Here is a 13,603-nt window from a genome sequence, read left to right as displayed (position 1 = left end):
ATCATGCTTTCCTGATGATTACATGCATATTGTTTGTCCAGTAGTATTTAGTTCTTGTACACATGGCCGAAATGTTCACAGCTTTGCACACACATTACTTGTGGCATTTGTGACAAATTTCAGTTAATTGTTTGGTCCTGAATTTGTTACTTACAAGGTTAACCCATCTTTCAAAGGATGTTCAAATGCTCAGAAATCTGGACCTAATATCTGGATTTACATTTGTGGATAATTTGGTTAAGGTGAAAAGGATGACAAAACCCCCATATTATCCACTAGTCACAATTAAAGTGCTTTAAGTACAAAATTAGTTGTTCATGTTCCAATTTAGCAGACTTTAGCTAAACCTCACGGAGATCAATGAGTCAGATAAGGTCCCCTTCCTTGACTCCCCGGTTTCCCCTACTGGCCTGTTTGGACCTGCAGGTGAGGTTTTCGCTGAATGCTTTACCACTGCACAGAAGTCGTCCCAGGCAATGTGACACTTCCTGCCAAAGCACTCCAGCTCAATGGCCCCCAAAATGTGCTGACTCAGCATCCCACACCACCAGTTGCTCCCACGGCTCCTAAGCCTGAGCCTCGCCAGCGCTCCCGTTCGGCCAGACGCTATCAGTTTCCTAAACATCAGGGCCCCCGACCCAAGATAGTGTTGGGCCCTGCGTCAGGCCTCAGGCGTCATCCTGATCTGCAGGACAGGAAGAGGAGGGGGCCAAAAATCGCTGCAGCTGCGCCACCCCCCGTAATGCCTTTGTTATGCCTCCAAGCACCCAGTTTCATTCTGGGTGCCAATGGCAATGTGTTTGGCTTAAAATACTGTTGTGAACATTTTCAAAAAGAGCGCAAATTTCCTCTTCTACTCATTGCGAACATCGGGTTCCCCCTAGGCGGCCCACCGCTCAAACCAATCCAGCCCCTTGCCACGCGGGCCGAAGCCTGGCAGGCCATCCCTGGAGTGTCAAACTGGGTCATTGGGATAATAAAACAAGGTAACACACTCCAATTCGCTCGAAAACCCCGAGTTTCAGCAGCGTGGTCTCCACCTCGGTTTGGAGTGAGGATGCACACATCCTACGCACCAAGGTAATGAATTTGCTAGTAAAAGGAGCCGTAGAAACAGCCGTTACTTCCTCGTCTCCAAGAAGCATGGCAGCCTAAGGCCCATCCTCGATCTTAGGTACCTGAATCGTGCTCTCATGAGACAGCCATTCAGGACGATTACATTGAAACAGATCCTCTTGCAAGTATGCTCAGGGGACTGGTTCTTTTCGCTGGACCTGAAAGATGCTTAATTTCACATCAAGATAGCCTCCCATCACAGACGATTCTTGAGATTCACCTTGAGGGAGTGGCTTATCAATACACGGTCCTTCCTTTTGGACTGTCTCTAGCTCCTCACACTTTTACGAAGTGCATGAATTACCTTGACTACAGGCTCATTCTGGCCCAGTTGGAGGATGAGCTACTATCTCACAGATCCCTCCTCCTCAGCCACTTAGAATGCCTTGGACTCAGGGTCAATTTTGCCAAGAGCGTGCTGTCCCTCAGCCAATGGATATCATTCCTGGGAACAGTTTTAGACTAAGCCCAAATGAGGGTGATAACCGAGCCAATGGTTTGCAGAGCTGTGCCGGCTGCTTTTGGCAGCCCCATGGCCCATTCCCCGAGACTTCTGTCTTCTCCCAATCTCATGCGACATATCGCCGAAATTGTCCTTACTGCAAGAGCTGTTGGATGAGAGCCATTCCCCTTCCATGCTCAAGGTATATGTAGCAGCCATAGCAGCCTCTCATGCTCCTATAGCTGGCCAATCGGCGGGCAGAAACAACTTGGTTGTTCATTTTCTGAAGGGATTTAGAAAGCTCAACCTGTCTCGCCCCATCACTGTCCCTACATGGGATTTGCCAACGGTGTTGAGGGCTCTAAAGTCATTTGAGCTGCTACAGTCCATTGACCTTCGTTCCCTGATGCTTAAGACTGCTCTGCTACTAGCAGTAGCATCGGTAAAGCATATGGGAAATCTGCAGACGCTATCAGTGAGCCCCACCTGCCTCGAACTTGGGCCCAACAACTCTAAGGTCATCCTGAAACCAAGGCACGGTACCAATGTACCTAAAGTGCTCTCTACTCAGGTAATAACCCTATCGGCGCTTCCTCCTTCAGAGCAAGACCAAGAGTTGAACTTACTCTGCCCCGTCATGGTGCTGAAAGCCTATGTTGAGCGTTCCGGCAGTCGGATCAGCTATTTGTATGCTTCGAAGCAGAGACAGAGGCTGGCTGGGCCTCGCCGTCCACATTTGCCAGATTCTATAGTCCGGACATCCCGGCCATACAGGCGCGGGTCCTTTCTGCATAACAGGGCACTCTGTCGTATGACAACCAGTGTTTGGCATTTGCCTCAATGTACGCTCTTGGCCCTCAGTGAGTTCCGAGGCTGTACTAAATTATTTCGGAACGATTATAAAAAGGCTAGGCTGACCTCTCTGAGTTTAGCGCTACTGCCTTTTGCAGGGCTTCCCTGCAAAATACTTGGTCCCTCTGGGCCCCCTTGGGTACTTAAGGCAAGTTCAAGTATTAGTCGTTCATCTAGCATAGCACGGTGGACCGTAACGGAGTACATTTACAGTACACTTTTTGAGTTTCTGTACTCTGCTTGAGTATTATTTTTTTCTGGAAACTTACGACTTTAATTTTACTACATTTGAAAGACAAATATTGTACATTTTACTCCAAAAAAGTAGAAAGTTGTTACTATACAGCATTTTTTAAAGCCAGTGATGATTTTTTTTCTCAAACAGCATCAGTTCTCACTCTTTTAGGGTTATGTGAAGTGATTTTCCAGCATTTGAATACTGACCAGTTGCAAGTGAGACATTTATTTACAACAACTTAGCAAGGTAATATTGTGGTAAATATTAGACAGTATTGTCTGATTTTGTTAAATTGTGTAGATAAATATTACCTATATAGCCATAGAAGAACTGTTGTGTCTCTTAACAAAACAAAAGAAAAATTATTTGCAGCATTTTACTGTTATCGGTAAGTGTAATTCATGCATTGTGAAACTGCAGCTTCATGCTAACGCAAAATAAATATGATCACCATTCTTCTAACTTCCAAATTTTCAACGCTTACACTTTTGGTACTTTTTTTTTTGTTTGTTTGTTTTTGTTTGTTTGTTGTTCTTTCGCCAAAATACGGTCAAAAGCACAGCAAGCCTGTGAACAGTGATTTGGGACAGAAAAGTATCCATCGATGAACACTCCAGAGCCTGGGCTGAAGCAGTAGGACATCCGGGGATTTCTCACCTACTCTTTAATGAATACTGAGGTTTCGAACGAATTTCTTTCTTCACTTACTGTTTTCTCCTACTATGTAGTAGGTAAGTAGACATAATTGAATGCAACTGGAGTATATGTACTAGGGGTGTCGCAATATTGATGATGATAGTGTTAATAGTTTATGCTTTGAATATCACGGTGTTAATTTAGGGTGTGTCGATATACCGGTATTGGCGATAACCACAATATTTAAAATTAATAGGACTCATATAACACAACACACAAATTCTACAGTGACAGTACCTGGTTGAACTTCCAGGTGTCAGTATTGTGCCTTAACGCTGACACCTGTCAAACAAGATGACGACACAGTGCTCGCAGCTACTCCAAGAAGAACCATGCAGTATTTTATACAGAGTAAGTTGCAATTTTTTTACTAATCATGGAATGGGAAATGTTACATTAACCTGTTAACAGCATTTTTTTGTGTGTGTTTGTATATTTAAATAAAGGGATGATTCTTTTAATAAGTAGCGCATTATCTTTTTACTTGTCTTATATTTTTTTATATTTGTATTCGCAATCAAGTCATGGCCAATACTGCCTGTGCGTAGCACTTGATTTCTTTGTTCAAATCTATTACATTATTAAACCAAAGTTTGTCGCAGTGCCATGCAGTTAATGCACTATCTGCGCACATCAAAACTGAATTAGCAGCACATTGCCTGCATGACTTCATTGGCACCAGCGCAACTATAGGTTAAAGAGCTTAAAATACGGGTTCGCAAGTAAACAGGTTAAAGTATGTTTTGATGATAATAATTATTTAATATACTATTGAACTTAACTTTCTCTTGTTATTTCTTAAGGAGCTTCAAAGAAGACAGAGAAATCCAGAGTCAATATCATAAATTCTTTTGGCCACAATAACAGTTCTGTGAAAAATCTAATATCATGACAGCCCAAGTTTAGATATTGATGGTAAGATAGAATTTGATAAATATACATTTGCTAACAAATTTAAAATAGTGAAAATTTTTTTTTGTTTTTTTTTCATTTGTAGTGGGGATTTTTTAGTGTTTATTTTTTTTATGTACTTTTATTTAAAACAAGGATGTTGCAAATTTGTTTTCTTTTACTAAAGTTAATGTAGATTAAAATACTAAAATGCTAAAAGAGATTCAAGTGTCTAAGTTAACTGGGAAGGACCAATATTCCTGCAGACATTATAGCTCCAACTATTACATTTATTGTTAATCTTTCCTTGGAAAATGGTATAGTTCCTTTTGATACGAAGTTACCCAAAATAATTCCATTATTCAAAAAAGGAAATAGACATGATCCTGGAAATTACCATCCAATCTCCATTTTTAGTGTGGCCTAAAACATTTTAGAAAAGACTGTGTATAAAGAGATGTATGAGTAAGTAAGAAAATCATTCAGTACTTTTAAACAAGTTGTAAAGTGATATCCTGTCTGAAATCTTAAATTGATGGGGTTCTTGCAGGGAAAACAATTGAGTCCCTCAGGGAAGTGTTTCAGACCCTCTTTTATTTTATATATTAATGACATGCAAGCAGTGATTACTGTGATTGTAATTTGACATTAATAAAGCTGAATCATCAGCATATAAAAACAGACAAGGAGGTTGGTAGGATACAAGTGAATTTAGTTAAGGAGCTTTGTAAGGTAAAACATTGGCTTTCTCAAAATAAATTGATGTTGTATTTAGGTAAAACGGAATCCATATTATTTGGGACTAAAAAGAGTTTGATGCAACATGCAGAATCACAGATCAGTAGAGTGAAATTAACAAATGAACCTGAAAGTACATTGCAGATGCTTAACACACAATCATTTTCATTAAAAGTGGCTAAACTTTTATTGCCATCTTTGATCTTGAAATTAGCTGATGATAAATAAATGCAGCACATTTCTTTCATGAAATCTGTTAAATTTGCATATAGTACGGGAACTGAAGATTGGATAGATCCATTTTGTGAAGACGCATTTATGGCCAAGTGTAAATGGAACGGTTTTAAAAAATCTGATCGATATCCAAACAGAGAAAATGCATGAAGTGATCAGGTGTAAAATAGGCCTTCAGAAGATAGAACTGAATTAAACTGGATAATGATATTATTTTCTGCATTTATAATTGAGTTTCATAACTAAGGAACTTTACAATTATTTAATCTAAAAATAATAACACAATAATGATGTTTATTTTTTTTAATTTGTGAATGTAAAAATCTGTAAAGCTTCTAATATGAATTTCATATTCGCAAAGATGTCTTGCGACAAAGCAAAATAGAATTATACTGAATTATAGCAAAGCAGATGGTCACATACAGAACAGTCTAGAGGAGAAGAACGCAAATAGTCATGAAGGTGGATGATCAGATTTGGGTCACTTTCGGCTGCGGTGAGAACGTAGCTTTAGTTTCACACAGATACGTATTTTCTGGTGCCATTTGTAGCTACTGAGCCATTTAAAACGCTTTCCACACGAAGAACACAAATATGGTTTCACATCTGCATGACTTCTCAGGTGTATTTGTAAGTGTGATGGCAAAAGAAATGTTTTATTACACTGATCACAATTAAACTGCCTTCCTCCAGAGCGATCGTGCTTTTGATCTTTCAAACTGCTCCTTTTTCTAAGCCTCTTTCTACTCGCAGAGCACTGCAGTTTCTTTCCAGAATGTGCTTGCACATGACGTGTCAGGTCTCTTTGATATGTGAAGCTCCTCTTACACTGAAGACACGTGAAAGGTTTTTTCTCCAGTGTGAAGCCTTGTGTGAATCTGAAGGGTTATTTTCTGATTGAAACTCTTTCCACAGTGAGTGCAGGTGAAAGGTTTCTCTCCGGAGTGGATTCTCATGTGAACCTTAAATTTTCCTTTAAATCTGAAGCTCTTTCCACACTCATGGCACGTGAAAGACTCTCGAGAATGAACTTTTTCATGCCAGCTAAGGCGTCTCTTGTCTGGGAATCTCTGTCCACACTGATGACAATTATACTCTTGTGAGTGAATCCTCATGTGGTAAGTAAGGTCTGTTTCACGTGCATAACATTTTCCACACTGAGAACACACAAAAGGCTTCTCTCCTGAGTGAACTGTCATGTGAATCTTAAGATTTCCCTTTTGTTTGAAGCTCCTCTCACACAGTTTGCACTTGAAAGGCCTCTCTCCTGTGTGATTTCTCATGTGGGCATTAAGGGTTGATTTACTTGAGAAGCTCTTCCCACAAAATTTGCAGATGTAAGGACTCTCTCCAGTGTGACACTTCATGTGTGAATCAAGGGTTGATTTATGTCTGAAACACTTTCCACACTGATCACATGGAAACGGCTTCTCTCCAGTGTGAACGACCATGTGACTCTTAAGAGATCCGTTGCGTGAGAAGCTCTTACCACACAGTTTGCAGGTAAAAGGCTTCTCTCCAGTGTGTATTCTCATGTGGGTATCAAAGTGTGCTTTATATGTGAAGCTATGCCCACACACACTGCAGGTAAAAGGATTCTCTCCAGTGTGAAGTCTTGTATGATTTTTGAGGTTTTCCTCTACAACTGAAACTCTCTCCACACCGATTACATGTAAAACCGTTCTCTCCTGAGTATTCTCTCTTCGTGTGATAATCAAAGGATACTTTTTGTATGAAACTCATTCCACACTGATCACATGTGAATGGCTTCTCTCCAGTGTGACGTTTCATGTGGGCATTAAGGCTTTGTTTATGTGCTAAACATGCTCCACACAGTTGGCATATGAAAGGCTTCATTCCAGTGTGACTGTTCATGTGGCTTTTAAGGCCTTCTTTACGTGAGAATCTCTTTCCACACTCGTGGCATTTGAAAGGCCTCTCTCCAGTATGAACGTTCATGTGCATTTGAAGGGTATATTTTTGTTTGAATCTCTTTCCACATTGATGGCAGGTGAAGCAACTGTTGGATTCAGTCTTCTGAACATTTTTTTGTGATGAAGATGTTTCAGACTGCATAGATGTTTCCACAGTTATGAAGTTAAGTCTCTCATATTGATCCTTCTCTTCTATCGTTGTCGGTTCTTGCCTCTCTTCTTTCAGCGCCATCAGGTCTAAAGTGAAAAAAGACAAATACAGGTTAGTGGCACTTTAATGGCTTAAAGCAACAGACATCAAAACCAAGATAAAAGTATTAAAACATCAAAACCAACATTTTCCAACAGATCTGGGATATTATAGACCAGTCACGGACCCACTGCTCCGCTCATTTTATGTCTCCATTTTGACACACCTGATTCAGATCACAAGCTCATTAAGTGAGAGCTCCATGAACTCCATGAAAGTGTATCAGATAAGGGAAACATAAAAAAAATAATTTAAAAAATGTGCAGCGTGGTGGGTCCCAAGGACTAAGGGTGCACTCACGCTACGCACAGTTGCCTTGAACCGAGCCCGAGCACGATTATCCCCCCTCCCACTCCCCCGCTGGCCTGCACTCACACTTGCACTAAACTTTCCGGGCTGGAGCACGCTTACATCAGAAAACCACTTTGCTAATATTCTTCCAAATAATTAATAATTATTAATTTATCATTTATGCCGTGCATTGATTTTCACTTGTATATATCAGAAAATTATTACGGAGACAGCTGAGGTTAATGAAATTATTTGCAGCTTTACAAGAGCTTTACTTGCAAACTACATTTCCTTTTCATCAATAAGGTAAGAACCAGAGCCATTATAAACCTAAATAATACTTGATTGAATTAAATTTATTCAAAAGCGTAGTGTAGTAGTAGTAATAGAATATTGTTTGTGGGTCGTAATGATGACACAAAATAGTATCTGTTTCATGCTCAGGCGCAGTTAGCGCTCACACTGCATGCGTACCGAACCCAACCGAACTGTGCCCTGGCTGGCTAAACGAACCGCGTCCACACTAGTCAAACGAACTGGGCTTTGGGAGTCAAACGCGCTCAGGCACAGTTCAAAACGCCTAGTGTGAGTACACCTTAAGATTGAAAACCACTGTTACAGACCAATACTGAATCTGCCATTCATGTTTAAAATTACATTTAAATTTATCAATAAGCACTAGCATAGTTTAAGTCTTAAATCTATCTGACTACTAATACCTTATGTAAACAAACAGACATTTCATCAAACACAAGTATGGAGTGCATCAGGGCTCAGTATTAGGTACTCAGCTTTTCTCCTAGTACAAACCCAATTCCAAAAAAGTTGGGACACTGTACAAATTGTGAATTAAAACAAAATGCAATGATGTGGAAGTTTCAAATTTCAATATTTTATTCACAATACAACATAGATGACATATCAAATGTTTAAACTGAGAAAATGTATCATTTTAAGGGAAAAATAAGTTGATTTTAAATTTCATGGCATCAACATCTCAAAAAAGTTTGGACAAGGCCATGTTTACCACTGTGTGGCATCCCCTCTTCTTTTTATAACAGTCTGCAAACGTCTGGGGACTGAGGAGACAAGTTGCTCAAGTTTAGGAATAGGAATGTTGTCCCATTCTTGTCTAATACAGGCTTCTAGTTGCTCAACTGTCTTAGGTCTCTCTTTGTCACATCTTCCTCTTTATGATGCGCCAAATGTTTTCTATGAGTGAAATATCTGGACTGCAGGCTGGCCATTTCAGTACCTGGATCCTTCTTCTCCGCAGCCATGATGTTGTAACTGATGCAGTATGTGGTCTGGCATTGTCATGTTTGGAAAATGCAAGGTCTTCCCTGAAAGAGACGACGTCTGGATGGGAGCATATGTTGTTCTAGAACTTGGATATACATTTCAGCATTGATGGTGCCTTTCCAGATGTGTAAGCTGCCCATGCCACATGCACTTATGCAACCCCATACCATCAGAGATGCAGGCTTCTGAACTGAGCGCTGGTAACAACTTGGGTTGTCCTTGTCCTTTTTAGTCCGGATGATATGGTGTCCCAGTTTTCCAAAAAGAACTTCAAATTTGATTCGTCTGACCACAGAACAGTTTTCCACTTTGCCACAGTCCATTTTAAATGAGCCTTGGCCCAGAGAAAACGCCTGCGCTTCTGGATCATGTTTAGATATGGCTTCTTTTTTGACCTATAGAGTTTTAGCCGGCAACGGCGAATGGCATGGTGGATTGTGTTCACCGACAATGTTTTCTGGACATATTCCTGAGCCCATATTGTGATTTCCATTACAGTAGCATTCCTGTATGTGATGCAGTGCTGTCTAGGGGCCCGAAGATCACGGGCATCCAGTATGGTTTTTCCGGCCTTGACCCTTATGCACAGAGATTGTTCCAGATTCTCTGAATCTTTGGATGATATTATGCACTGTAGAAGATGATAACTTCAAACTCTCTGCAATTTTTCCCTGAGAAACTTCTTTCTGATATTGCTCCACTATTTTTCACCGCAGCATTGGGAGAATAAGTGATCCTCTGCCCATCTTGACTTCTGAGAGACACTGTCACTCTGAGAGGCTCTTTTTATACCCAATCATGTTGCCAATTGACCTAATAAGTTGCAAATTGGTCCTCCAGCTGTTCTTTATATGTACATTTAACTTTTCCGGCCTCTTATTGCTACCTGTCCCAACTTTTTTTGGAATGTGTAGCTTTCATGAAATCCAAAATGAGCCAATATTTGGCATGACATTTCAAAATGTCTCACTTTCAACATTTGATATGTTATCTATATTCTATTGTGAATAAAATATAAGTTTATGAGATTTGTAAATTATTCCATTCCTTTTTTACTCACAATTTGTACAGTGTCCCAACTTTTTTGGAATCGGGTTTGTATATACTGACCATGAGGAACATCATCATTAGAGCAATATCCAGCAGCTTTTTTGAAAGAAATCTTTCATTGCACGTTTAAAAGAAAAGGCTCAATAAAGTGTTTCACAGATAAAAAGTTAAATTATTATAATCTTAATTCAAGTGATGAATTTTAAAAGAAGATTAACCCTGCCTGGTTTACATGTTTAAAAAAAAAAAATATTCAATAGAAGAAAAGTAAATCAAATGTAATCTGTTACATTTACTTTAATAAAGTAATTTAAATTGTTACACTACTTAATATTTTATACATGGTAACTTCTAATCCGTAACCCTTTACACTTCCAAAGTACTTCCCAACACAGGATAAGGATGTTTGAATTAGGTATGGGCGATATGGGCTGAAAAACATCACAATATTTCTGGTATTTACTGCTGTAATGACATCAAAGATGATAATTCAGAGAATCCTGTTTTTTTTAAAGAAAATTATAATCTTTCCTATTTTTACCCAAAATAGGGTGTTGTGAGCATTACAGAGTACACACAAAGTAATAGTTGTTTAATTCATACTGGAAGCTGGAGGTCGCCCTTGTGCAAAAACTCCACATATGCATAGCAGAAGTAATACCACTGACTCTCCATGAAATCCCTAACATGGACAAAAGTATCCAGTTATCGCTGTTTAAAATGCACAATGGTAAACAACAAAAACTGCTCATATCATGTCGTTTCAGTCAGACTCAAATATAGAACATGCTGTTTATAGTTTTTATTTTTATAACATATACTTTTACCCATAAGCGCTTACCCAGATATGTGCTATTAACCAAGTTACAGCTCAGCGTGTGTCCATAATCTCCATGTCCATTTCTTATAGAAGCTGTCAATACCTATTCTTTATGTAAATTACTTGTGATTACGCTCTGTTTTTATAACTAATTGGGAGAAATATGAATAATTTGTTGGATATAATCATTAGGCTGAGTAAAAAAAAGTCAAAATGTATTTATGTAGAGCTCCATAAAAGAAGTAGGCTGTGTCTCTTGCCAATCGTAATTTAAATCTTAATATTTTTCTTAGAAGCTGTCAATATGATTTATACGATTGTTTTGTGTCCGTGTTCGTCTTGTTTGTCACTTGTACCTTGTTGTCTGTTTATGGAACTGAAGACCTGGAGCAATATAATTATTCATTCTATCTGAACTAATTTCTAAGTGAGAATATTATGTTTAAGTCATTATTTGTTCACAGAGATTCATTTAAAAAAAATGAAAAGGTATGTTTTAACCGAGGTGAACACGCTGAGTGTTTATATTATTATTATTAGCCCGAATGTTTAAGATGTCAGTGTGTTTCATGATCATTTATTGTGTCTATAGCTCCGTTTCTGTAACTGTGGAACTGAAAATAAAAGGCATAAGTTTTTCAAGTCAATCGTAAATGAACATGTGTGCAATATTTACAGAAGCTGTGTTAATAATGAATGAATAATGAATTTCTTATGTATATACTCCATTGTAAGTTACACACTAGACATGCTTATTATGTGCATTTTTAGCACGTTTTGTGTGAAATCATGTTTATTTTGTCCATCAAAAGTGTGCCGTCACTTTAATTGAAACAAAACCTACCAGCTTTTTTTTTGAAGTCTAAATGCAGACCCGCTACGCAAAACGTGGCTTGAAGACAGACAGACATCCAATCCGTGATTGATCTGATCCATTTTTACTGTATCTCTGTGGCAGAATTACAGCACCAAATACTGGTCTGGCATGTATATTACATTGTTTTGAGTCGGTTTCAGTGGTTTTGTGTGTATGCAGTTATTTATTGAGTAGGGATGTGTAACAGCGATGATTGATCATGAAACGAATGAATGAAAACCAACCTGTTTGTTCCTCAGCATCTTCATGTTTCAGACTGAATATTTCTTCAATCCTTATGTCTTCACTCTCCTCTTTAATAAACTCCATCTTTATAACAGGGTCACGTGGATCTCAGTCACCTCAGCAGGAGTTTTTCTGTGTGTTTGGACACTTTGTCCTGTTTAAGATCAGAAAAATTAAGAAAACCAATAATAAATGCAAACTACATCTCTGTGTGCGTCTCATTCTGCTCCCTAGTTACTGCACTGCTAAGTGAGTTAATGGCCTTAAATCACCTAATTAAAAAACACCAGCATGTTTTGCATTTGGTTTTAGATTAGGGTTGCCAACTCTTCTGTATGATACTTTTATGAATGCAGTTTTCCCATATTTGCAGTAATACAGCAGACCCAACAAACACAGAATGATCCCTGATCGTTTACTTCTGGTTAATTTTAAGAATCAACTGAAAACCATTCTAGGAGCCTTCCCAGATCATTCCCTGCAGGTTATTTTTCAGTTTTATTTTCATAACCATGTAAACTAATTAAAATGTTAAAGATGTTTCTGAGTCATGACCAGCAGAGAGATTACTCTAATGCTTAAATTTTCATAAACAAACATAATTTCATATCTGAAATAAGCATTTAATAAAATTTAAAAATCAAAGCAGCCAAAACACATCATAATGATCAGATAAATACAATTTTATAGCTAAAATATTAAGCCAAGGTTAAGCATAGTGGGAAAAGGTAGCGTCCCTTATTGTCCTTTTCTGAAGTTGACAACACTAATAATGTTGTTGTTATTTTTATTATTATCTGCACATTTAATACTTACTATCGAATCACTGAGTAATTAATTTTGTTTTGTTTTTGTTAACTGAATCATTGGGAAGTATTCTAACTGTTTTGTTTCATAAAGGAACTGCTCTTCAAGATAAAATGAGACGCAGCTTCTCTGCTAACCTTACTCATGTACGAGCGCTGTTTACTCGTAAAATACCGTTTTTAATATCAGATAAAGTGTCACAATGTTTACTTCATCCATAATTAAACCATTTTACGTTGTTTGTAAAAAATTATGAAATTTCCTTTACGTTTTGCATCGATTTAAACGCTTCCAAATGCTTAAAAGACCACAAACCTTTCTTCAGGCGAACCTCAACAGACGCAGGAGATCGGCGCACGGGCGCAGTCCTATGACGTCACACCGCAACACCAAAATAAAAGTCCTGTTAGCACGCCGCTGTCTGAACTACAAAAATGCTCATTTAAGTGCCAGAGGATTTCAGAGTTGATTTATTGGTGAAATACATATTCAAACAAATATTATCCAATGCTGTGTTGAAAACTTTAAGAAAGAAGGTGAGATTCTGTCTTAAAGACAGACCTTCAATGTGTTTCCCAATGGAAAAATACTATAGTAATTTATAGGAAATACCATGGTGTTTTGTGACAAATTTCAGTGAATAGTTTGGTCCTGAATTTGTTACTTACAGTGTTCATGGGTTAACCCATCTTCCAAAGGATGTTCGAGTGCACAGAAATCTGGACCTCATATCTAGATTTCCATTTGCGAATTATTTGGGTAAGGTGAAAAGGATGACAAAATCCCTCTATTATCCACTAGTCCACTATTGTGTCTCTTTAACACGACATCCCTTAGTAA

The 13,603-nt window shown here is 38.4% G+C and overlaps 1 protein-coding gene across 3 annotated transcripts in view; it reads right to left on the bottom strand.

Moving 5' to 3' along the window:
* LOC109082913 (gastrula zinc finger protein XlCGF57.1-like) overlaps nt 1-13,215 on the bottom strand; it is a 29,792-nt gene extending 16,577 nt beyond the window's left edge. The window contains exons 1-3 of one of the 3 annotated variants that reach the window (XM_042722537.1): nt 13,079-13,214; nt 11,956-12,110; nt 6,751-7,378 (exon numbers count right to left, since the gene is read on the bottom strand). In XM_042722537.1, the coding sequence (XP_042578471.1) occupies nt 6,774-7,378; nt 11,956-12,040 (690 nt within the window). In that variant the 5' untranslated portion in view covers nt 12,041-12,110; nt 13,079-13,214 and the 3' untranslated portion in view covers nt 6,751-6,773. Of the gene's footprint in view, nt 1-6,750; nt 7,379-11,955; nt 12,111-13,078 lie in introns of those variants that run through there. The other 2 variants (XM_042722534.1, XM_042722535.1) reach the window with 2 other exon arrangements.
* Between the last annotated feature and the right edge of the window lie 388 nt (nt 13,216-13,603).

Source organism: Cyprinus carpio, chromosome B4 (assembly GCF_018340385.1).
Source record: "Cyprinus carpio isolate SPL01 chromosome B4, ASM1834038v1, whole genome shotgun sequence".
NCBI lineage: Eukaryota > Metazoa > Chordata > Actinopteri > Cypriniformes > Cyprinidae > Cyprinus > Cyprinus carpio.
This window is presented reverse-complemented; position numbering and strand designations above follow the sequence as displayed.